Consider the following 26,996-nt stretch of genomic DNA (forward strand, 5'->3'; position numbering starts at 1 on the left):
TGGAATATTTTTGTACAGAACTCACTATGTTAATTCTGATTTTGAAGAGGTGTGAAACTCTAGTTAGGTCAGTAGGAACATAAACCTTATTCCAACAACTTCACATTTCCCCTTACACTCTGCCAACAGTGACTTAATCTCCGGCCTTTAAAATGTATTTAATGCTTTCTCCCCATTAAGCCACCTTAAATATGTGTCTGACGTGTGCCATGGATGTTGTTGGTCGAGGGAGAACACAGAGGTGGTGCACGGCTAACAGAGTGAAACAACTCAGAGGACACTTGTGACAAGGATGCCCAATCCCCTGCTCATTATCAGGACCATTAAAGAAGCTCCATTCAGACCCAGATTAATCTCATTCATGAGACCTCCAAACGAGGACCCCGATGGAGCAGAAACACTATCTGGAGCTGCTAATAAGATAACTGTTGAGGTCCTCAGTCCCTCTTAGCACATTAGTGTTCTCACTTTCAATTTGAAACTATTTTCATTATCTCTCTCCCCATAATTTGCTCTCCCATCCACTACCCAGAGGGAGATAGAAAATGGAGGCTCCAGTCAAGAGCAGAAATTGTCCACTGAGCAGGGCTGTGCATTTCAAATGATCTGATTATGTCTCTGTGGTGAGTGCGGGGAAATTTTCATATAAAGCCCATGTGTGAAAGCTGCTGTTTAGCTAAGGGAAAGCAGATACGATGGCAAAATGCCTCTCTAAGGAATTTGAGGCTGTAATGAAAATCAGAAACCCAAAATGTACCCGTAGTAAGGCCTCATTTAAAATGTTTCAAGGGGAACTTTGTCTAAAGAATTAAGAACAGCCAATTTAAAAATTATTTCAGCAAAAATTAAATACATACATCTTGATTAGTCATGTCCCAGTAAGGCCTCTCTCCGTAGGACATGACTTCCCACATGACAATCCCATAGCTCCACACATCACTAGCAGAGGTGAACTTTCTGTACTGGATAGCTTCGGGTGCAGTCCATCGGATAGGGATCTTCCCTCCCTGTGAACACAAAGGGCACAACCTCAGCAAAAGACGCAAGACCGAAACCTGACCGTCACAGTGTCCTGGCTCCGGAGAGAGACACTGTTCATGGCAACAATGCTGATGGTAATCCAAACTGGGAGATGGATATAACAAAACCCCTGGGAGGAAAGTGTGGTACATGAAATACTGGAGAGAGAGGAAGTAAAGAACAGGTGAAGGGGTGATATTTGTCTTGATAGGGAAAGCAGTCTGGGAGTGCACTGTAGTATGCACGTCAGAGCTTGACTTAACCCTTAAAATAACCTATAAAACTTTCTGCCAGCAGCAGACGAATGGAAGCCACGTGGTCATTTGCAAAATCATGTAAATCATTTAGAAGACACAGTTTAATTGACTGCTTGTGTGTCTCGTGTCTCATTAGGTGAAGGGAAGACTTGATTCTTTCATACCAAAGCGCTAGTGTAAGTAGGATCCGACGTATCATCCTCGAGGAAGCGTGAAAGGCCGAAGTCTGACACCTTGCACACAAGGTTGCTGTTGACCAGGATGTTTCGGGCAGCAAGGTCACGGTGCACATAATTCATGTCGGCAAGGTATTTCATGCCCGAGGCGATGCCGCGTAGCATACCAACAAGCTGGATCACTGTGAACTGCCCATCGTTTTGCTGTAAAAGAGATGTATTGAATTACAACCACGTATTGCACGGAGGGGTTCATAAAGAGGAGAAATTCTGGTTCACAGCAGGACAATATGTGCATACAGTTAGACCATCAGTGCAAATTCATCTTTAGATTTGTTAATTCTCAACCAAGTTTAAAAATTGTGTTTTCGGGATCATCAGTCATGGTTTAATATAAAAAAAAGCTTTCACTGTCTTGCCTTAAACTTTTTATTAAACTTAAAAAAAAATGTTGTGTCCAGCTTGAGACTCAAAAAGACTATACCTAAAAATACATCCAAAAGGGACATGGTGCTGTGCTCATACACTATAGGCATTATCTATTTGATGCACCAAATAAAATGTGACATTTCAAGCACCACTGGTGATGAAGAGCAGTGGTGTTGTAATGTCACATTTTTTATGCTTAGAGCTTTTATTTTGTTGCATACAATTTAAACATTCTTTTTTCAGAGATGAAAATGTTAATAATGTCATTTTCTTTCTTTTAACTCTTCCACACACTCTGCTCAAAATGTGCTACAAATCCACACTTTAGTTTAATATAGTTAGATTATATATAGAAAAAAAACATGTATAGATCTGCCTGAAACCCGAGCCCATAATGTCAGCGTAGAAAGTTACTATAACGTATTGGCTTTCCTTTAACAAAACACATGGAAGACAATGTTTGGGTTTGTCCAACTCGGCTCAGCATGGACGGGCAGGACTAAGCTAGGTCTGGCTGGCAGTCTACAGCTGTTCCCCGCCCTGGTTTGGTTAGGGCTTTACCCCATACGTGGGGAGCGTCTGGAGCAGTGGTGCAGCTGTGACTCCAACTGTGCACACCTGCACTCTCCCCACCACCCACCACGTTGCCCGGAAAACAAAAGATTCCACAGGATGGTGCATGGGAGCTCAGAGCTGGGTGTGAACAGACAAAAAGGCTAAGAAGTGGAATTGGAAGGGCAGGCAAACAAGGCCCAGAGCACAGCCAAATTCCTCTAGCCCATTTCTCTTTCAAACACTTTGCTGCTCATTAGCCGAGTGGATGCTTCTCCTCACGTCAAGCTGCTCCTCCTTGTCTACCACAGCAATTAAGCAGAATGCATTATTCATGAAACTTTTCTCACAAATACACAGTGCCACCTCATCTGAAAGCTATGTTTGCATATACTTTAATTGGAAAGATTCATCCAAAGTCTTTGGGGTCAGACTAACTGGAAGTAATACCCATGAATTTGTGAATGAAGGTCTAGTGTGACTAATATGAAAGCAGTGTTTCACATTAGAGACAGAATTTCATTTTTTGTACTTTCTCACCTCATATTGAGCTGCAGACACAACCCCCAGCCTTGATCGATCTATTCCTTTCTCTACCTTGCTGCAGGTTTGCTGCAGAAAGCAGCAGGGGAGACAGTCCTCCTGCAGGCAGCTCACTGCAGTGACCATTTAAACAACCGCCCACCAATCACCTCAGAGAAGACACAAACCATGTTCGGAGGCTTTGACACTGTCAGCAACTGTTGTCATAAACTGTCACCATGAGGCGTTGCAGGCGTTCCCTGTTGCTTTGAGTACAATGTGCTGTCAAATATGTTTAGCAAAGATCTAAATATACACAAACACCATGAGCCACAAGATCAAATTCCAAAAAGAGACGATCCTTTCCCTCTCAGAGGTCAGAGGCAGAATGCAAAGAAAGATTTTGAAACCAGTCTGAGCAGTATGCTGACAGGAGCATGGATGTTTGTTTCTTAAGTCTTGGCCTAGGAAAGCTAAACTGGAGGATATCATTTAAAGAGATAGAGACTGTTCTCTGGTAGTTAATAATTAACCAAAAATACCATGGGAAACAAAGAAGAAAGGCAGTGGTTCTGGTGCTCACTGAGAAAATGGAAATTAAGCAATAAGGCTAGATTAATCCATATAAAAAATACAAATCTCCTAGTCTAAGATGCATTTTTATTTCACTCACATCCCAAGACAGATGGTAAAGGTTTGTCTGATATCTCATCTCATATCCAGTATCATTTTTAAACATCTGACATCTCATTTTAACTCTAGCAAAGTATCTTAATTATTTATGGGGGTTGTAAATGGCAGAGCATGCCTGCCTCATTCTAATATCCTTCTCTGGTTAAGATTATGAAAATTAAAAATCTTGGGAGCAATCCTTATTTCTTGTCAAGGAGTGGTTGGTGGGAGGGTCTTTGTATCCATAGTCTGATATGTATGTGCATCCATACACATTGCAGCATATTAAGTAGAAAGAGTAAACACAAGTAAAGACAACAAAAATAGAAAAGCACACAGACAGTGCTGCAGTCTACCTTAAAATGCTTCTACATTTATTATTGGTTTCACTTTGAAGAGAAACTCGGAGTAAAAAATGTTAGTTTTGGGGTGAACACACATTTAGTGTGTGTGAGATGCATGATTGATGAGAACAATTTTAACACTGTAACTCACTGACTATACTGGAGAGATTTTATGAATAATATTTCCTTGAACTAAGACTAAACGAGTGCATAAATGACATCAAATTATTTGAGAAGTACTTGTGTAACTGTCAGTGTGCGTTTGCGTGCACGTGTCTATGTGCAAATACCATTTAGTATTCTTGGTTGTGATGCATCTAAATAACCAGCAAACTAATATGACTGAATGATTCATGTTTTCATATTAACACTGCAATCTGAAAACCATCCTACTTACAAAATGCAAAAGCTGCAATTTTACATTTTGAGAAGAACTTCACAAACTGTAATTAACAGTGCATTAATAATCAGGAGATGCTAAAAAAAATTCAAACTGACAACTGTGCATTTCTTCAACAACCATTGGAGGTAAATTTACTGAAGTGAAGCTAATTAGCATTAATTCCGTGATTTGGCATAGCAACTAAAATAAAAAAAATAAAAAATGAAAACCTTGTTTTCTTGATAATAATATGCTCTTGTCATAGTAGGGGTGATTGCCTCTTGTCAGTTTTTGACAGGTAGTTAGCAGGAAACAGCAGTTGTCTAGTGTAACAGACACTGTTGTCAAAAAACTCATTCTGCTAATACCATCACATCAGTTTTTAGGCTTGTCACAAGAAAAGCCCTGAATTGAGACCTCTAAGATTCAAAGCAGTGAAGCAGTTCATCTTGTCAGTGTGTGAAGTTAATGTTACTGTTAGCAAAACAGCTGCAATAAAGAGCTTTCAGTTTCATAAGTCAGTCTGACTCACTGCCAGTTTGTCATTATTAATATACGGCTAACCATGCAACTAGCAGCAAACATAAATCAGTGCAATAATTATCTCATTTAGTACTATGTAGACCACATAAATTAAAATTTGTAGAAGAAGACTAAATCACAGGCGCAATATTGAGACAAAAAAAATCTATCACGGATGAGACCCAGGCTAAATAATGCAAACATGTAGTCACTTACTCTGAGGAAAGTGTCCAGAGATCCATTTTCCATGAACTCAGTGATGATCATAACGGGACTGCTCTTGGTGACCACACCTTCCAGATGAATCACATTAGGATGGTCAAACTGGCCCATGATACTGGCCTCGCTTAAGAAGTCTCGCCGTTGCTTCTCTGTGTAGCCAGACTTCAGTGTTTTTATCGCCACAAACATCTCCCGTTTACCTGGAAGCTTTAGGTTGCCACTGCACACCTCCCCAAACTCCCCTGCAAAGAGGTTGCATAGAAAAAAATGTTTAATTAAAGTTTGCATCAACTGCTATTTAGAAATCAGCAAACATTGCGTCGTATTCTGGCCACGTTTCAGTCAGATTTTTCCATTACCTGCACCAATGACCTGTTCAATCTTCACACAGGATATATCAATCTCCTTCGCAAACTCCCTCACAGCCTCATTGGGATCCTCATATGTGAACGGATCAATATAAATCTTCATTCCTGGAGTCACTTGTAAAAAAGGAAAGTACAGCTATAATATTTGATTCCTGTGGTCATGCTTACACTGCTGTGGCTTGACAGCCAAATGCAGTGAGGCACATTAACAAGCAATTCACCTTGCATTCACACACTCCTGTACAATTATGGGATTTCTGGTGTGACATTCAAGCGATGAAGGTTGAAAGATGGAAGCAGTAGTGTAGTTACAAATAGAGGTTATAAGTAGTGCCTCATGGCTATCGTGCATGGCTATTCAGGCAGCAAGGACATGGTACCTCCAGTCCTATGATAAGGCAGGTTAAAATATATATGTATAATCTCCTGTGAGTCATAGTGCCATTAACACCCAGGAAAGAAACCTGGACCATATATCAGAATTGCTTAGCCCCACTCCAAGAAATAAATTGGCTATCCTAAGCCCTAGTGCCAGGTAAATTGGCTTAAGGTGGCTTTTAAGCATTCAGGGACTTAAGTGTCCCAAGTTTTAAATCCGATTATTAAGCTCATACCTACACATCAAGCCAGAGGCTATTTGAATGGATACTGAACTAATGGTCCACTGCAGAGCTAGCCGAGCTAGCAGACTGCCTCAAAACCTGGCACACAACGCTGAAGAAACACGGTGCAGAGACGAACAGATGGAGACGATCTTACCAGGAAACCCCCCACCCCCTTTACTAAACCCTAAAATCTCTTCCCAAGCTGTAGCACTGTTTAACAGACCACCTTCATGCGATGGCAAAGACCACCAAGAGCAAGGGCAGAAGTCTGAACTGTGACTGGTGTGAGGACAGAATGCACAAAGGCACACTGGCTTCTGATGTTAATAGCTGTGAAATACCCACGCCTTTCACTAGCACAGTGAAACTGAACTAAACTAGAATTCTTCACACAGAGGATTTTACACAAAAAAGATGAAGCAGAGTGGTAATTACAAAATAAAATAAACAAATTTAGATTAGGTCATAAACTTGAGCTCAAAACAGATCTCTGTTTCTCCAATCATGCAGGAAAGAGACAGATTAGCTTTAAGATCTTAGATGAAGCAGTGGTGAAATTACTCAGTCCTTTTTCACAGATTTATCTCTGCATTATTGTCCCTATGATATTGTACTGCCTGAAAACGAAGAAAATCATTGAGTAATTTCATTCATTCAGAGTCTTTTGAATTTTTTAACAATGACAAATGACTCACGTGCATTAGCATGCTAATGGCCTTAACGTGAGTAAAGACTGACCTATTTCTGGCACAATGGATTTAGTTAACTATGAAATGTGTTTCACAGTACACACAGACACGCACACACACGCACGCACGCACACACTTGGAACACTGGTTTTGATGTGGTTAAATCCAAGCTCTGAGTGAGCAGATCCAAATAACAAAGTGGGGGACGAGCAAATAATGGGGTGCTGTGCAGGGCTGTAGCCAAGGACACCAGCATGCAAGGTGGTAGCCATGGAGACAGGTGTGTGTGGCAGCATGAGGTCTGAGTGATAGCCATGGAGATGACTATGTGACGTGGTAGTCATGGAGACAGGTGTGTCTGGTGCAGGAGGAGGAAACAATGGTGACCGCAAGCAGAGAGGAGTGGTGGTTTACTCACTGTGGCCACTGGTGTAGTGCTGCAGCTTGTCTGTGTATTCTGAATCTGCCCTGTCAAAGCCACGCCTCCTGGGGGAAAGACAAAGAACTCTAGCACTGGTTCAAGGAAAAGGAGCAGGGAGGAGGAGAGAAACAAATCAAACACCCCCAGGTCTACCTAAACTGAGGAGATTGCTGCAAGCCAGGACTTGGTGAGCAGAGAAGCCTTTTGCTGTACAGAGAAAAGTATCCAGCTATGCAGTCGTACTAATTCGATTTTCTTTCCAGTACACAACAATTGGGCAACTGCATGAATCTGCATGTCTCTCCCTCCTGCCCCAAGTTCATATAATGATAACATGGGTGGGGGTTATTGGTAAACACATAAATCTCAATTTTCAATTAGATAAGCTTGTATAGTAATCGGTAACATCACAGAGACTCTTCAAACAGAACATGACAGAGGTCTTCTTCACAGATAAATAAATACAGAAATATCAGGTATTGCCAATTCCTACAGATCTTCCAATAAATACTTGAGGCTTTCGCCAAAAACAAGTTAATCCCTCATTGACTGCTAAAATCCCCAAATTCAGCTACAGAAAACGAAGAAATTTGTGCTCAAGTTTTTTGTTACTAAGACTCGAGTATCTGTTACTTAGCACTGTAGGTATGCACTTCATCGTTTCTGCTTATGAATCCAACTTGTAACTAAGCGCACCACCATAACCAGATATCTCAGAGCGCCACCCTAAGTTCTGGCTCAAAACAAAACAAACAAAACCCTAACAAGATTATACTTCGGTTAGATGAAAAAGCAATTTTTTAAATTCTGTTTCTGTATCATAGTTTTAGCCACTGAGCTAGTTTTTAGTATTACAGACTTAATATATGGCACATCAGATCAGATTCTTTTTACCTTTTTTTTGCACTGTATGATCTACAGCATAGGTGTCAAACTCTGGCCCGCGGGCCAAATTTGGCCCACAGCCTAATTACATTTGGCCCGCGAAGCCATACCAAATTACTATTAGAGCTGGCCTACTGGTATTATACAGCTAATATATATATTGTTTAGTATTAAGCTTTGCTTGTTCCATATTCAGTTTTTCAGCAAAACGTGTTTTAGTCCATAAGAAAAGATTCATTCTTATATCTGGAGGAATAAATATATTTCAATAAATATTAACATTAGCCCGCAACTTTGTTCCAGTTTTGAATTTTGGCCCACTGTGTATTTGAGTTTGACACCCCTGATCTACAGTATGTCATCACGATCTATGACATGTCTAAGCAAAATAGCCTGCCTACATAGTAAAAAAAGAAAAAAAAAGGGTTAGATCTCCTATAGAACACTGAAAAATTAATCGTGTCCATTCTTCTGTGAATTAAAATGCTGTACAGGTGGATGGCTACACTTTTAATTTAAGCGGCCATAATGAGAACTGAATTCTTAATCTTGCATTATAAACCTCTGGCACCGTCTGAGTGTGAGCATCCAAAGAGCTCTAATTTCAGAGATCCAGACTTTTATTATTAAAGCACATTTTATTATTTTTGCTGCTGCGAGACTGAAACTTATTAAGAATTAATATATGTTAATCAAATTGTTTTCATCGCTGCAAAATCACATTTATGAAGCCATGACCCCGAATAAGCTTACTAATAAAAACTCAACAAATAAAAAGTGCTCATGTTGCAGGCCTGTTCAGACATTATATCAGCGAGCAGTTTAATAAACTCTGTGTCAGAACTGACTCACCGATTACAGACGATGATGATGACAACCACCGCGATGAGGAACACCAACCCAGCAGCTGCTGAGCCAATGATCAGAGGCAGCTTCTCCTGAATGCTGGTGTTGTATTCCGCTGTAGAAAGAAAAAAGATATATTGATAAACACAGATAAACATGTGTCATGTAAAAATACACACACCCACGCACGCAGACTCACAAGCTGAAACATATGGGCAAGTGTCTGAGCCACTGCATATGGAGGGAGCAATGGGTGACAGACAAACATACGGCTCGGTGAACCGATGAGCATTTTGGCATCTTGACTGGTTGCATGCACCATTTTCCAAAGCACAGTGAATGTGTTCAGATGCCACAGATATGGACAAATCATCTGGCAGAAAGTGTGTGAAGTGCGAGAGAGCATGTTTGGGTGAGACCCAGACTGATCAGGCAGCCAAAAATGGGAAACCAGCTACTGAATGTGCACACAGCCACGGCGCCAGATTCTTTTCTTGAGTACCACGAATGATAAACAACTTTGCAATCTTCCAGACAAATGGGTGTGTGAGTTTCCCACTGCTTTTTAGTAATAGTTAATAGTTCATAATACGATGTAATGTAGGTGGTAGTAGAAAAAAAAAAAAACACATTTACAACTACGTCATGTTTGTATTATTTATTTTTATTATTTACAAAGTTGTGTGGGGCTAGAAGTGTTGCCTAAATCATTAATAACATATAATAAACTCTTTGGAGTCTTCAATCATTCATCAAGAATAAAGTTAGTGCAAGTGATTGATAGTGTACTGATGTAGGTTGCTGGAACTCTGCTGAGAATTCGCTGATGTAATAATTTCTCTACACAATTGTATTTGTTTTTTAAACTTTGATGTGAATACAGTTTAATAATTAATTAAAGCATCTGTGCTTTTCTTTTGAAACCCCAGTTTCAAAAATATAGTTACAAGCACAGTAGTTTCTGTTTTTTTCTGTTTAACTTTTCATTTGCTAGTCATTTTTCCTTTCGTCTTCTTTCAAACACACACACACACACACACACACACACACACACAACAAACAAACACACACACACACACACACACACACACACGTTAGAGTCTCTGTTTACACAATATTTACAGGTACGAGACAGTTTGATACCTGTAGCATTAGCACGGCATCAAGGATATTTGTATTAAAGGCTGAAGACGGCACCGCAGGCACAGGAAATATGATGTTCAGAGGGGGAAAACCCAGGCTTGGTTCTAAAATTAAACAATTCCACTGATGTCTTCTAAATGTTCTTCGTCTTTAGTTATATTGCAGTACAAAGATAAGGTATCGCAGTACCTTGTGTTTGACTTGAAAGCTTAAAAACAAAAAAGCTACATTTTTTCTTTTCATAAAGAAATCTGTTTAACAACACAAAGCAAAGAAATCTGCAGCGCTGAAAAGGAGGATAGTAATTATTATACGAATAAAATATTTAAGATTTCTCTTGCTGAAAAAAGGACAATGAAAATAAGAATATGACTTCAAGGCCTGTCTTATATGGTTTCGGGTATTGGGATTGTTTACACCACAACATGCTTCCTTCGCATTCCAGCAGCTGTCTGAATTCATACTATACAACATGGTGTGTCGGCAGGCCACGCATGAAAGGTGATAACAGCCCTGCGTGCTCTGGTGAACATTGGCTGAATTCTCACCCTCAGTCATGGTCTGGAAGTACAGTTTGCCACTGTAACGTCCAAACCCAGCTACGGTGCGGGCCCGGACCTGGAACACATAGATGCTTCCTGGCTTGAGGCTGCGGATGACTGCAGTGTTGGTCTGGCTTCTGATAGTGGTAGAGTTATATTCTGATTGGTCCTGCAAGAAAAAAGCATGTTAAAGAAAACAAAATGTTAAATTTGGGAACATTAGTAATAACAGTCTTATAAGAATTATGAACTACTTCTTAAAGTAGAACCCAGAAGAGACAAATAATTCAATAGTATCGACAAGCGCAGCATCTAGCACTTATAAGGAATTTAATATATATATAGATATGTATATTTTTCTTATCTTCATTCATCACGCTGTGTTGTTTTAAACTGTGTGTATATTAATCACATTGTACCTGCTATGTTTGGAGCTGGAACAGTGCAGAGGAAAAAAAACACTGATAAATTTCCTGACTTCTCTACATTTCTTTTAAATTCAAGGTAACCTCAAGAGAACTAATATGAATCATTTGCTACCACAAAAATAATGCAGTGCTTAATAAAGAAGCATGACTGAAAGTGCTCCAACAGCCGCAGTTAAGAAGGTAGAGTTGGTGGCAGTTCTAGGTCAGTCGGCTTCTTTGAGCCATACGTTGTGATGATCAGAGTTGTATTTCACCACCACGCTCTTCCTCTCCCGAAAGCTGACAGGTTTGAGAGCAGAGACTCTTTTAACTGCTCCCTTCAATGCAGTGCTCAGCGCACACTTCTGAGTCACAGCAGGGGTCAAGATGATTGTTTTGACAGCTCTCTCCAGCAGTGTCAGAAAAAAGAATTATACTCAAAAGTGGAATGGCTCAGCATGTAGACAAAAGCTTGACAAATGCTGCTTATGTGTGTGCAAATACGTGTGCGTGTTATGTCTGTGAATGGCTATATGTATTTAAGTGAACGTTCTGCTCAAATCAATGCACGTTTCTCACTTCAAGCGTTGTTATGAGAAAGTATGCCTATTTGGTGGAGCCTGCCCCTTAAAAACTATTTTTACAGCAGTCAGTGTACCATTGTTTTAACCACAAGTCTGCATCAGTCCCCAGTGGCTGTTACTGCAGGCCTGAGCATGGCTTCCTTTCCCAGTGACGTCTGCTCATTCTCTATAAATGAAAGAGGGTTTGACAAGCTCTTTCTACAAGCTTTATATGATCTACTGTGGGCAGACATTCTGAATTTAAATTAACAAACAAACAAAAAGAAAAAGCTTAACAAATGACACTAACTGGCCACTCCATTAGATATACCTTACTAGTACCTAGTTGGACTCATGCTGTGCCATTTACACTACGCTCAGTTAGTTCTAAAGTGCGCAACAGAAATGTGCCCATATTATTACACCTCCACCAGCAGCCTAAACCTTTGATGTGAGGCAGGATGGGCCCATGCTTTCATGTTATTTATGCCAAATTCTGGCAGAAATTCAGACTGATCAAACCAGGCAACATTTCTCAGATCTTTTATTGTCCTGTTTTGGTGAGTTTGTGCAAATTGTAGCCTCAGTTTTCTGTTCTTAGCTGACAGGAGTGCCACCCTGTGTGGTCTTCCTCTGCTATAGCCCATGGTTCAAGGTTCAACATTTGCATTCAGAGATGCTCTTCTGCATACCTTGGCTGTAATGAGATGATATTGCCTTCCCAATAGCTTAAAGAGGTTTGGATATTCTCTTCGGTCATCAGTATAACCCAGAGAACTGCAGCGAGCTGGATACTTTCTTTTTCTGACCATTCTCTGTAAACCCTAGAGATGGTTATGTGGGAAAGTTCCAGTACATCAGCAGTTTCTGAAAAATTCAGACCAGCCCGCCTGGCATCAACAACCACACCACATCCAGAGCCACTTAAATTCACTTTCTTCCCTATTCTAATGTTTGGTTTAAACTTCCGCCTAAATGTTCTGTGTTGCTGCCATGTGTTTGGCTGATTAGATTTTTTTATATCAAGCCAAGCATCCTGTGACTGTATTAATTTATTCTAAAATGGGAGAAAAAGAAATCAAATTCATGTTTATGAGTGTGCATGAGCTGTACCTTCTCATAATACCGCAGTTCATAGTCTAGGATGACTCCATTAGGCTGGTCGGGCTGGGACCAGGAGAGGGTGATGCTGTCAACAGTACGGCTCACCTGGTGCATTATAGATACAGTCGATGGAGCTGTAAAGAGATAACAACAACAGCATATTAAGTAAAAAGCAAATCAATCACCACCAACTTCACAGTCATGCTCAGGAGAGTTTTACAGGATCTTTAAACTCACAGCCAAACACTGGGTTCTGCAAAGGTGTAAGGCTATAAAATCTAATGTAATAAAGTGGAGTCTCCTGTTGGAGAGTTTCATGGCTAGGAAGCATTTTAAGTTGGCAAGTGACAACACTAGCTAAATCACATAAACAGCGTCACGGGACTTCCCAGTATCAACCGTGACTTTCATGGGATTAATTCCCGCTTGTTTTACTGTTGATAACAGACCACCTTCTACAAATAAATCATTTTAAAATCACCAGACCATCATATATTACATGAAGAAAGCACATTTTGAAGCCAAATAAACAAAACAAATTGAGCAAATAACATGAGCCACAAAGAGTCTACACAAAATTCTTACCAAGCTGTTTTTGTCCTCCCGCATTCCTGTTTTATTAAGAATTTTTTTTAAAAATGGTGTGTTTTCTCTGCCAACATTTTTTGCAATTCCACCATTTATAAAAAATAAACAAGGCTGACTGTTGACTGTGATGGACTGGCTTAGTAATAAGATTAAGTCAAGCTGATTTTAAAGAATGCTGCACAGTTGTTTGGCTGGAACGTTAAGTATCCATTTTCTAGTTAAATATTCAAAACTTTTGATCTGTTTGCCTAACAACAACAACAAGTAAATGGCCTAAAAGGTAAATCCCTCTGGTAATAGTATATAGTTAGGACTTTTAATATTTGATCACACATTTGTCAGGTCTATCTTGAATAGTATTCTCTGTGTCATAAAGACATTCTTTAAAAAACAAAGCTTGTTTTTTGAATTGTCTTGAAACATTTGTTTTGTTTTTGTGAGTTTAAAACTTATTGGGCATAGAGAGAAAATATTTTTCAAGGTTATGACATTAGTGAAGTTATTTTTTCTTTTATGTAGCAAAACAAGTGAAATTATTTTTTACTCCATTGCCTGATTTTAATCATACATGTGTTTTTGAGCAAACTGAGTCACAAAGTAATTTAAACGTCTTACATCATGGGTGGTCTACTCTGGTCTTACACAGCTCAGTGACCTAAAATTCTGTCAGGTCGGGAGGGGCGTGAACACCTCAAGTCATCCAACATCCATTATGATTAGTTCAGGGTGCTGCAGGTCAGTGTTAAGCTAAGAGAAGCTAAAGGGAATGTATGGGAAGTCTGGCAAGGCCTCCAGGCCTTAATGTCTGCTCCTCTGAGTGTGTGTGAAAGGGTAGGGTGGGTTAGGGTGTCAGAGAAGGAGGGGTGCTGGGCAAGATTTATGGACACCAAGCCCCATGCTCATCCCCTACAGACCCGTGCTGCTCACACACACAGCCCTCAACCAGCAACAAAGTGGCTCCCCAGAGTCCCAGCAATAAAGTCAAAAGTCTCTCCACCGGCACGCGTTCTCTATGGAAAATCCACTGACTGGAAAACTACAACTGCCACGCCTCTATAATCTAAGACTCTAAGGCTGTGTGTGTGTGTGGCTTTTTCATAATCAATAAAACTTTCATTCTTGTTGTGAAACACTTACAAGTGAGTAACAGGAAGGCACATCTTTCTAACTACTGTCCTAAGGCAGGGGATAAAATATCATATATAAGTAAACATATTGACTGAATGAGCCAATGACTAAAAAGTCCCATTTTTAATCTTACTCATTATAATTAACCAATCAGCCAAGCTGTTAATGCCCTCTGACCAAAACAGAAGCATCCTTCTGATGCAACAAATTATGATGTCTCATATAAACAGTGATATTAAAGGCAATGAGTATGTTCTCATGTATTACTGCCAGAAGATAATAAATTGAGGTTCTGTATTTCATCTCAGCAAAGCACTTAAACCATGACGGCCTGTGACTCTGCAAGTACATCATGCCCCTATCCTTGAGCCAGAGGTACAGTAATGTATACAGTATCCAGCCAGCACACCAGTCATAGGAATCTCTTCCATCTCCAAGTTCTTTTGCTAGTTTGGTTGCAGTCACAAGACGACGGCCTAATAAGGCAAACGGTGACTCTAAGGAGGACTCACGAGTATCACATTACGGATGTACATAGCATATATTCAAGACTGCCACATGGCCTTTCCTGCATAACATTTCTATTAAACACACAGTGCAGCCTTGCTTAGTAACCTGATACAGGGCCACAGAAACAAAGGCAGCTCATGTATTCATGTACAGAGGATGGACACATGCCAACATCGAAAGCTGTTGGAGGGGAACACTGTGGTTTTCTTCTGTTAAAGGACAACTTCCAGACAGAGTGGCAGTCGCCATGTCTGGGCTCAAGAAACCGATAAGGGGCGGTGCAACTAAAAACAAACAGATTAAGATTAAATGATGACATGACTGAGGTGAATACTAAGTAAGAATACCAAGTGTTGAAACATCACGCTTGCAGGGAAAATAAGAATGCATTTATGAATATAAATCCAGCTGTGCTGAACTTTTCAAGTCAGTTCAGTACACGCATTTCAAGCTAAGCTGACGTTCCACCAATTGACTGCAGAATGTAGAAGTATGCCAAGTCAGCCTTTCATTGCATTAAGAGCTACAGCACTGATTCACATATGAAAACCATTTTCAGACATCCCATTGATGTACTCCAAATCTACAAGTCTCCATTATATTCCAAATCTTAAAGTGTACCGAGAATTCTTTTCCACAAGTCCATCTATAATTTGAAGGGTTGAATAAATACTTGGTTTCCATTGTGTCAACATTAGTCACTGAGTTATGCCACTAAATACATATTGTAGCTGTTTCAAACAATTTTCTTTGTTGTTACAGTAATTATTTTTAAATCTTGTGGATCCTGCTCCATTAAAGATAATTAGGAATTAAAAACAAAGATGTGAAAATCTTCCCTACCATTTAAACGAAGTAAGCCAATTTTCTGTCAAGTAAGATCAATGTCTTCATAGTGAGTGAGCTGCGCTTGCAATGGATGCTTTCGTTTTCTCAATGAATCCTCTGTTCATGTTCTTAAAACTAATGAAGCAGCTATAATGGCAAAGACAGAGATTGCACATTCATATAATTTGATTAGATTGCTGAACCTAAAAGATAAATGCTGGGACCTAACTGGAGTATTTTATTATTTTCCCATACGTTACAGAATAGTGAGGGCACCAGGACAAGGACTGTTAGTGATAATCACAGCCGATACAATATCTTTGTCACAAGCATGCTTCTTCTGTTTCTGTGCCCTCGTATGATTATTATTTATTTTGTGTGACTGCATTTAACTTCCTGAACTCCAGTATAACTAAACTTATAAATAGCTCAGAGATAATCAGACTAATAATCAAATCAAATAATGAATACGCTGGGGCCTGGGGAGGAGTGCAATCGCATTGCTTAATTGTGAGAAGATGGGAGGCCCCAGCTGTTATAGGAGAATTAGGTTTCAGACCCCACATTATTAACCCAGCCTGGGATCTGATATGGAAGACCGTGCTTTTGGAGTCTATTCTAGCATGACACTCTGGCCTTTGCTCACAAGCAGAGAATACAAAGGCTCTGTTTTGCTTAACATCACTAATAGATCTTTCGCTGTTATGTTCTAACATAACAGTGACTTCCCTAATCAATTATAGACAGGGTTTAGGGGGATATTTTCACTCATTTAAATCCAAGGCAATTTAATTGGGCATGCTTCTGCTAACACACATAGATAAGTGTGGCTTTCCCATGGAACCGGTGTGAGATTAGGACCTAGTACTGCTTTGGTGAAAAAGAGAGTACATGCCCACTGGAGAGCTCCCTCAGTAGCTACATACCTTCAAGGGCTTTTTTTCCTTCTCGCAGTAGGAATGCTAACCTGACTTAATAGCACAGCATAGAACAGCTGGAAAACCAACAAGATAGATGTTGCGATTGGAGCTGTGCTCTACACATGTCATGTGTTTCATGATGAAAATGGAAAGGCAGGGGTTCAACTAGAAAAGTTGATAAGCCCAGCTACTATGACCAGCCCAAGAAACTACTCACCCATTATAAGGCCATTATGTTACCTGAGGCAAGAGGAAAAAGCAACTGTGTAGATGCAGCTTAGTTTTTTTCTTTTACTTTTTTGTAATCTTGTTTCAGCATCTTAACTTTCTGTCTATATCCCACTGCTGTGTGTGAAGGCCCAAGTTAGCAAGTGTTAGGGGAAAGGGTATAAGCTTAATAAAGTCTGAACTTCACTGTCAGGCCATCTCTTTATGTTCTGCTCTATTTTAAAAAGCAGTCTCCTTCTTACACAGCTGATAATTACATGAAATTTATTAAAGTGCACATTATCTGTGCTGGAAAAACATTCTTACATTACTTGCTCATTTGTGCTGGAGAGCAGCTAACCTGAATTAGAACTAAAGAAATACAGAAAAGGGGCTTTTAAGATATTTGATGGTCGATTTCAGCGCAGACAGGGGCCTCCTTCAGGGTTATAAGAACTGAAAAAGCTCCTTTAGACTGAGTTACATAGCGTTATGTTTGGCTGAGCAGTGGTGGGAAAAAAATCACAGTAATCAAAATAATGATTTTACTTCCTGCAGCTAACAGACGACACCACCTGATGGTTTAATACTTTTCACTCTGTTCTATATCAGTCAACGCAGCACAGCCAAAAGGTGAAAAACATTCGCTGGCACATGAATCATGTTTCTGAGAAAGTATATGTTTGAGGCTTTTTATCTGCATCTTTCTTGCATCACTCTGTGTCTGCAACCATGTGGCTCTGATTTGATTAGATGTTCTGCTGCAGAGAACCATGCTATGATTTGGGGAAGATGGGGGAGGTAGCAAGAACAGGTCAGGGCTCGTAAATCCCTTTTTCCTTTCATTGTAAAAAATCAGTTTCCCTGCAGAGCAATCTCTCCCAAAGGGCTCAAAGCAGCTGGTCTTCTACCAGGCTCTCTCCTAAACAGGCTGCCACTGCTCCAGTCTCTCGACTGCCGTCCATTTATTAGCAGCACGTTGAGATGTCTTAAAGAGAGAGGCCCATATTTGCATGTACTTTTAGCATGCTGGCAGCCTGCCCTGTTTCCCCAGCTGAAAAGGATTGCGGCTTCTATATCTATAAAGATTTTCCAGCACAGTTAAGCTACAAAAGTGAGATTTCAGTTCATCAAGCTTTAAACCATCTGCACTGGAAAAGATTTGCGGACTTTAACGCACTCACACATCTATAAGCTAATTCTAAAATAGGCGATTCAGAGGTTAGCGTTTAATTCTAATCCAATATATAAAATCTGCAGGCAGAAGAAATGCAAGCCAGGTTAGTATATGTGGACAGAGGGAGGGAGGGATATTTATACATTTTATAATCAAAACCAGTACATCTCTTTAGTGACTGCATGTTGGTGGATCTAACAAGGACATGCATGGTAGTGAATGACTGTCACTACAAAAGTTGATAGACTGCGAAAATAAACCAAGGGCAATCTTATACCAGACGGTTTCATGTGTTGTATATAAACACAAGAGAAACTGTCAAAGCTGCTGCCAAATCACACGGATTCTTAAAATTCTTAAAAGTTTTCTTTTAATACAACAAACTTTGTACATTCTCACCCACCCATTTCAATTGTTAAACACTTCAGATGGACTAAAGAATACAATATGTGTGTTGTTTGCTTCTGTGGGCAGACTTGGGCATTACAAACAAAGTCTGAGCTGTCTGGCACAGGGATATGCGTGGAATTACATTTGTGTCAAAAGCAGCACGCGAGATAAAACATGAGCGCGAGAAAATAACTTCATTTCATAGACGCAGGTATTCATTGCCTCTCTCAGAATTCAATTCCTCGCTTGTAAATTCAACAACCCGCACACGTAGAACAGAGTTATTATACTTTTATTTCATACTGACTTTTTGTTTTTAACTCAGTTTAGTTTCAGTTAGTTAGATTTTCCTGTTTCGGTTTAGTTTGTATTGTTTGGAAATGTTTAGTTTTAGTTTTGTTTTTATTAGTTTCAGTGTCTTATTTTATTTATCATTATTATCATAATTATTACTATTACTATTATCATCATTATTATTATTATTATTATTATTATTATTATTATTATTATCATCATTATTATCATTATTATTATCATTATTATCATTATTATTATTATTATATGGAGGACGTGTCAGAGGCCAAAATTTAGGAAAAGTTGTACAGATATTACAATAAAAAGTTGGCTCGCAGTCTTGTGGATATCCGGAGTCTCATTAAACACGTCTATCAGGTTTAGGTTAGCATGTTAAGCCATAATAACTGCGTTATACTATATTTGTGCACTCTTGTTGTAACAGACTACAGGAGTGCAGTGGCTTCAGTCTCTTTTAAAGATTTCTTCAGTATTAAAGTGATCTGGTCATAATTGTCAGCACTTCCTTGGCTACACACACACAAAAAAACAAAAAAAAAAACAGCTGATAGTTAATTCCTACCAAAATGTCTGTGAATGTTCTCAGTCAAGGAGCTTGGAAAGAAGTCCAGAAGTCCGTAAAGAAGTCCACATGCTTTTCTTTCCAAGATCCTTAGACTTAATTCACCAACTTTATTTTGTAGGTTGTGAAGAAGTACAATATGAAACAGTGCCCATGTTGCTATCCAGTGAATCTCACTTTCAAATGGTAAATTGATCGCGCCAGGCACAGAGGTTGTGGTGTCACTGCTTCGAAAGTGACGAATCACATTAGTTTCCTTCTTCCTCAGTCCTCCGCCCTCCCGACTCTCAAAAGTCAGATTGATCTGGGTGAGTAGAATTCAGCTTTGTGATCAGAGCTGCCTGCGAGAGTGTGAATCCGCTGCAGAGTTTGCCAAGCAGGTGCACTCATGTGAATGATGAGTTCTCTCTGAATTCAGTCCATACAAGTTGCTGAATTTATGTACAGGAAATTACAAAGTAATTTAACTGTTTGTGATAATGAATATCCACACTTGTGAAATGAAATGATTTGTTCTTGATTTTGTTTTTCCTCGCACACCACTTTTGACAAATATAATTCCACAGGTGTGGAATTAAGTTCTTGACACACACAGCTCTGAGAGGAACTGAAGGAACTCCATTTAATCAGCACTCTAATTTAAATGTATTTAAACAAGTTCTAAACTGCCATCTACAAGGAGAAAAACTCCAGAAGCATGTCAGTGTTTTACAGGGTTGGAATGACCAGGCTGTTCTCATTCCCTGGGCGCCACACACTGCTGTAGTTAAAAATGCTGGCATCAGAGATACGCACAAGGTGTGTTTTGGCATCAGGGACTTGATGAACCAGGCTGTGGCAAGAGTGATTTAAATCTGATCCCCTGGCATCACATTTAAAGCAGGGCATGGTTAATGAGAGGCATATTTGAACTTAAACCTAACTGTGAGTTTTTGGTGCCTAAACCTAGCCAGCAAGTAAAAATGCAAGTAAATATGAAATAGTGTGTATTGTGCAGTCTCCTGACATGTTTAGGACTTAATCCACCAGCACCTATCTGATCTCCAAATACAAACTTTGTTTAATATCTTTCTGCTTTCAGTGTACTGAATTATCTACACCGTGGGACACCTTGTGTGCATATCTGAAATCCAAGTAACATCTAAGAGAAGAGCAAAAACGTAATGCACTGGGATAAAAATGTGTTTAAAAGAGTGGATAGTGTAACAACGTGAAGATATGAAATCCAGTATGGTGTGACATCCTTCAAATGGAGACCTGTTTAAAGATAATTTATTTGACAGCGATTTAAGCAGTGTCCTGATTTACCATCACTCTCATTTAACAAATCTGAATATGTACGAGGATTTACACAAGTTCTGTCAGTTCCTGTCACTCCCACTCAGTAGCTCAGAAGTAATGATTATCTAAAATAAAGAAGATGTGTAAATTGCATTTACTACACCTGCTTCATTTCTGTGTCAATAAGCAGCAATGGCTTCTGTCTTTACATTGAAGTCATTCTTATCTGCATAGTATGAAGTTGTTATAATGAGTGGTGCACAATAGCCCAGTTTCCAAAAGATCATCTCACATTATAAAGTTCCTGACCCCAATTTACAGTTAATACGTTCAAGTGGATGAGAGTCTGCAGCTTGTGTGTTCAGTATGATCCGTGCGAGCGAATCAAGGCTACATTAAAAAATGAGAAGTATTCATGACGTGCGAGCAGGAGCGGGGGGAAGGTGGCGTGTCACGATCACACCAGAAATTCCAGACGGGAAGAAGACAGTTGCTCAGACAGTGACAACTTTGTTTTGCAGCCGCCTTCAAAGGAATACTTGGTGTACATGACTGCAGGAATTTGAGTGTGTTTTGTAAACAGAAAGGTTGAGCGGGGACACAAAAAGAGAGGATCAGGGAGAAAGTCAAAAGAGACAAAAGCGGGGAGTGGCACCGAGTTTATCATAAATCCATTTGCTTAATTGACGAAGTTAACTCCATAAAGTTTATAGAAAATCACTTAGAAAACAGCGAGCTGATTACGTTGTCACCCCTTTTTGCTTCATGACCTTTATTTATTATCTTTTTTAATTATCAGAGCTTCATGCTCTTGAATGTAAAAAGTAAATAAATGATTGCACGCTCAGTCATTTATGCACCTCAGTGTATAGCTAATACACTCAATGTTAATGAATAATGTATTCACGTTACGCTCAGTTTGACAGCCCACAGACCAAAAGATCATGGCCTTTTCACCAAGATGCATATACAGCTGAGGTGTTTTTTCTGTTCTGCTTTCCTGTATAAATGGAAATGAGAGGGAAAAGATCCATAAGATCTACCCAGAAAAAAAAATTCAAATGACTACTGAAAGATTTATGAATAAAATCAATTAGTTAACTAATTTAGAGAATCCATGTGCTAATTCTCTTCTGGGGAGTCATAATTAAATTCTTATTGCTTATTTAAAGCCTGTAGCTGTGGCTCAGGTAGAGTGGGTTTCCAATAATCGCAGGGTTGGCAGTTCGATCCGTGGCTTCTCAACATGCTGAAGTGTCCTTGGGCAATACACTGAACCCCAAGTTCCTCCTTTTGGCTCAGTATCAACAAGCACATGAATGTGGTTTATGTATGGGTTGCTGGCTTACTACCAGAACAGCCTTCTCTCAAGGCTCTGTCAGTACTGAGGTCCAGGTGCATGCTGAGGCCTCCTGTCTGTCTGCCTGGCTGACCTACACTGGCACCCACCATATGTGCCCTTCTCAACACCTTCTGTCACTGTCACACTGCGTGGCATGTATACCGGTGGTCCCTGTCTGACTCTCAGTTTATTTTCTATTTTTCAGCTTGCATCTCTGGCATTTTGCTGATACTGAGCTGCTGCTCCACTGAGAAAATTTCTAAATATTTTATCTCAAGTTTGTTTGATTTTTTTTCTTACCTTGGTCTGTTAGTGATGTGAACTGCATATGCATGAGGATGTATTATAACTTTTTAAGATACTACATAGTGAATGAAGCACACATAAGGCTTTTCAAACAGAAACACTTTTTTAAAATGTTACGTTTCAAGTCTGATCGATAAAAATGCCACTGTACTAAACAAAGGCAGTCAATCAGTGGCCGTGGCCCAAAAATAATATATCTTTTTGCAATGGGTTTCAGTGCCCTCAAGTTAACAGCGTAGTAGCCACATTGGCTTTTTGGTGTACTGACACATTCTGGCGGTCCCAGCTGGCTCTGTACCAGTGCTTTTCACACCATGGCCCAGTGGAGCAGCAAAGGACTTGGTAGCCTGGTTACACTGGACCTGGGCAATTTGGACCATAATTAAGTCATAAATCTTCTCTAGACCATATGAAAAGGCTGCACCCGATTACACGCTGCCCCCACCGCCACCCCACCCGGGTTCCCTCGCACAATCAGCCAGTTCACCTGATAAGAAACCAATTCAGTTCCTCTGCTTTTCAATAGCATTAGCAGCAGCTCACCTTGAGTTAATGAAACGCCTAAACAAATATGTCCTCTGAAATCTAATATACTCAACCAGAATGCAATATGGCAAACACACTGAGGATATGGAGATCTCATTCATCTGTCTGCAGAATACCGATAAGTACTCACTGAGGTAAGAGATGATCTCTATTCTATGCACTGAAATTGATGATACGGCATATCTAGAGTAAGCTATAACATAAATGTCAGTTCTGTTCTTAGCTATTATTTATTCATGTCTTGTCTGCATACAATAACTGGATGGATTTCTCATAAAATCCCTACTGACATAATCCCAACTTCAACCAGTCTCAAGCAGAACCAATTTAAAGGGCCGCCTGGTCACTCTGGCTTGGCAATGGTGGTTTATTTAAAAAATGAGGCAAAAATCACAAAACCTAGGAAATGAAAACATCTAAAATATACTGATAACGCTGCTATTTGTCTGTGTGGCTACTACAAAACAATGTAATTTGCCTTTTTGCTACATCTTTTTGCTTCACCTTACTGCTACTTTCATTTGACTGAAATCTACTAAGTTAAAGATTGAGTCAGACAAATGAAAAGCTCCCCAAGAATACAGTGAGATGTAAAACAAAACTGCAAGTTGGTGCAGAGTGAGAAATTCTCTCTGGACAGTCATGCACAGTCATGAGTATACTGACAAAAACTGGATTTGCTGGATATAACCTCTTTTTTTCACAATGCACGTGTTCAGTAATTCACTGCTTAGAGGATGTAATGACACACTTGTTGTAAATCTTCTTACCAAACATAAGATGGACAAATATAAAATCTATCCTCACCGCATCATGTTCACTGCACAGAAGAGCAATCTCTTTAAAAGAGCTGAACTATTTTGGGGCATTTGTCTAGTTTACGTCTATTTGCCTCTTCTTTTTTTTTTTCCTTCCTAGGTTAGATTAACTAATGAAATGTAATGAAATGATTATTTTACTTATTTAAAAAATAATAAATAGACATGACTTCCCTATCCTGTCTAACTCTTTGCCCATAAATATTTGCACAGAGTAGGGACTTGAAAGAAACTGCAGTTAATAAATGAAATTGCAGGCCAATGGTGAACGTGATATATACAGATGTTTTTCATATTTTTTGGAAGACAAGGTAGACGACTAAGTTGTTGCTAAGTCAGGCACTGAATACGCTAGCAAGAAATCTATTCACTTTTTTTCTTGGCCTTGTGTTGGCAGTACAAGCCACACATTCACACACTATTTTATTCTATGCACACCCTGCTGTTACACAGACTAATGGAGGCATCCTGGGATATTTGCAGTTCAATACAGTATTTTACCAAAGGAAACTTTTACTTGTATACCCACTAACTCCTGAGCTAGACCCTCATTTTCTTTATTCTCCCCCTGAAAGGAAGGGAGGGAGTATGTAATCGTTTGTGCTTGTTTGTTTGTCCATTTGTTAACATTCTAGCAGCCCTAGTTTTCAAGATATCATTTTCAAATTTTGTGCGATGGTAGATACCAGTTACAGCTCGAGGTCATTTAATCTTGGTGAAAATTAGGTCAAGGTGACACCAAATTTGAAGAAACAGTAAAAACTTTATTTTACCCACGTATTGTCTTCACACTTTACAACAATTTAGTAGGCTTTGGTGGTCACAAGTACCTTTGTTGGCTAAGCATAGTTAACACCCAAGGTCAGAACTGGCTTGAAAATAAATCACAGCAAACAATATTGAGTAATATATCATATGGAAGGGCATGGAGAGAGCCTTTTTATTTTTTCAATATGACACCCTATGACATCACAATGGCACCATAACAGGCTGACATCGTCATATCGTAATAATGAAAACTAGAAATATCAAAAGTTTTAGTATAGCCCTTGTCCTGCAGGGAGAGTTGCACTCTGAGTGCTCTGGTTTCATTTATAATATTGTTCCACACCCAGTATCAACTATCAGTATAACTGATTTAGAATATGTATACATATAGTGCACCACAAAATGTTTGTGAGGATGGTCTTGTGGCATAACTACAGATGCATTACCCAGAAATGGCTTTTTCGCTGCTGTAAAGCATCTCTTTTGCAACTCTCTGCCTGATTTCCAGTGCATATTTCATGTCCCATATAAGTAACATATAAATACAGTGAAGCCAAAGTAAATGGCTTAAGTGTGACTCATTATTACAAAAAAGGCTTAGAGGCACATTTCAAGGCTTCTGCGTATTGCACACAATACAAGGTTTGGGGAATTAGTCATACGCTTATAAAACAGGCTCAAACGGCATTCAGCCCAGAATTTGCTTTTGTGTGGCATTACACTGTGTAATCAAGCGCCACACTTTCCAGGGCAATCATGTCCTTTATCACAGAGGAACTGTCGCCAACCACCTACAGAGTGGGAGGATAAGCCCTGTAGGTAATAGCGTGTGGTGGGTGCTTGATTGGGTATGGAGAGTGAGAAGTTTTGCTCACCCCCCCATACCCCACCACCCTTTACACCAACAAGTCGTAGCAGAAGAGGCAGCCATCCGTACAAGTAATGAGACACACTTTTACGCCACTTGCTTCAAATTTTATTTTTTGTCGCTTTCACAGAACGCTCTAGCCGATGGTCCAAAGCAGGTCGGATTTACATGCATGTATCTACAAAAATTCATAGACTCTGGCTTTTGTTTTCTCCATCTCACGCTCTCATTTTCATTGTAAGGGGAGGCATAAAACTGCCTGAGTTAATTAGGGGTGACACGATGTTTATGTAACCTCCAAGCCTCACAAACCAGACGCAATTATGGCCTCCAGTCCCTGTGACCCCAGCCTGTAGTGTAGCACGGCAAAACTCCAATCCCGTGTCCCTGGAGTGAGCAGTAAGGTGATGGGGGAAGGTGGGAACGTGGAGAGGGGGGGAGCAAGAGTTGAGTTCTTTTCACAGCTCCATCTGACGGGAGCTCTCGCTGCCTAATCCAAAGTGACGGACACTTCAGTGGAGAGGGCACAGAGCCCCCCAATTTCCGCCAGGACCCCTCGGCAGGAGAAGCAGAGAAGCCAAGGGTTGGGGTGGCAGACTTATTGTGGCCCAGTGAGACAGAGTGGGGCAGGGGCCTCATTACAACGCTTAACTGCACTCACAGGCCCTCATTAACCCACCACACCAGTGACTCAAATCAAAACAGACAATAAAAAGAGGTCTGTGCTTGAATAAAGGCCTCTGTTTTAGTGTGACAGAGTTTCGGCATTGTAACGGAGCACTTTATGGAGCTTTTAAACAAACAAATCACATACGTTTGTTACAACGGGTCACTTTAAATAAAGGATTTCCCTCTTGTAGATATCATTCAACTTGCATACAGTTCTCTCGTTGTTTTTCTTTTTTTAAAAAAGGCACAAGGAATTTATGATTCAAAAATGAAGGGCACCAACATGGTGCTGTAAGAAGCGCATTTATAAGACTGCCTGCAGTGCAAAGGCATGGATGATGAGTGATGACAGACACCTAAGCCTGCTGCCAATGGAATGCAAAGCTAGTGCAAAGATTAAGTGCAGGCTGTATCCCTCCGCTCATCAGTGCTTTGGGAAACGAAGCTTAGCCCGCCAAATGATGCGTTTCATAGACACAATTAAAGAACAAATCAATTCAGCTGCCTCGGTAAAATAATCAGAGATGCGGTGGCTGAATTTGGCTGCAATTGCATAGTGGAAAGCTTGGAAAGCGCCAACCATTGCACAAGAATGATTAAATAAGATTTTGATTTCTATAAAATCCTAAAGATTACAACGTTGCCCCACTTATCAAGATGTTTTATATTAACATACTAAAATACTGGTTTCTTGTTCATTTATGAAGGTTTTTTTAGTCTACAAGGTAGCTCATACATTGCGATACTAGCCTTGCTTTTATTACTTTTTTTTAAATATAATTCCACAACCAAGTGGCTGCATGCGTATAAAGCTGTAATCACTGAACCGCAGATGAAGTGGGGAGACAGCAGCAAGCCTGCTCTCAGCTCCTCAGTCTGAAATACATGGTGATGAGGTCACACTGTAAAGACCAGCAGGCCATCACATTCTGTCTGTCACATCATCAACGGCACTCTCCTTCCCATTTACAGCCCTTAATCTGCATACATCACCATGCAGGAAAGAAACAGACATAGTGGAGCTTTATGTGCTCTGCATTATGTGCTTGTAGAGGGGTTTGAGCAATGAAGAGGTTCTCTACAAGGAGTGTGTGACAAAGGG

The 26,996-nt window shown here is 39.9% G+C and overlaps 1 protein-coding gene across 4 annotated transcripts in view; it reads right to left on the bottom strand.

Moving 5' to 3' along the window:
- ephb2b (eph receptor B2b) overlaps positions 1-26,996 on the bottom strand; it is a 120,198-nt gene that overhangs the window by 4,232 nt on the left and 88,970 nt on the right. Inside the window, exons 6-13 of one of the 4 annotated variants that reach the window (XM_005917861.3) lie at positions 12,681-12,805; positions 10,604-10,766; positions 8,919-9,027; positions 7,179-7,246; positions 5,458-5,571; positions 5,093-5,340; positions 1,442-1,657; positions 858-1,007 (exon numbers count right to left, since the gene is read on the bottom strand). In XM_005917861.3, coding sequence (XP_005917923.1) covers positions 858-1,007; positions 1,442-1,657; positions 5,093-5,340; positions 5,458-5,571; positions 7,179-7,246; positions 8,919-9,027; positions 10,604-10,766; positions 12,681-12,805 — 1,193 coding nt within the window. Of the gene's footprint in view, positions 1-857; positions 1,008-1,441; positions 1,658-5,092; positions 5,341-5,457; positions 5,581-7,178; positions 7,247-8,918; positions 9,028-10,603; positions 10,767-12,680; positions 12,806-26,996 lie in introns of all 4 variants that reach the window. The other 3 variants (XM_005917862.3, XM_014332257.2, XM_005917863.3) reach the window with 3 other exon arrangements.

Source organism: Haplochromis burtoni, unplaced genomic scaffold (genome assembly GCF_018398535.1).
Source record: "Haplochromis burtoni strain Fernald_Lab_line unplaced genomic scaffold, NCSU_Asbu1 Contig_26, whole genome shotgun sequence".
Lineage (NCBI taxonomy): Eukaryota > Metazoa > Chordata > Actinopteri > Cichliformes > Cichlidae > Haplochromis > Haplochromis burtoni.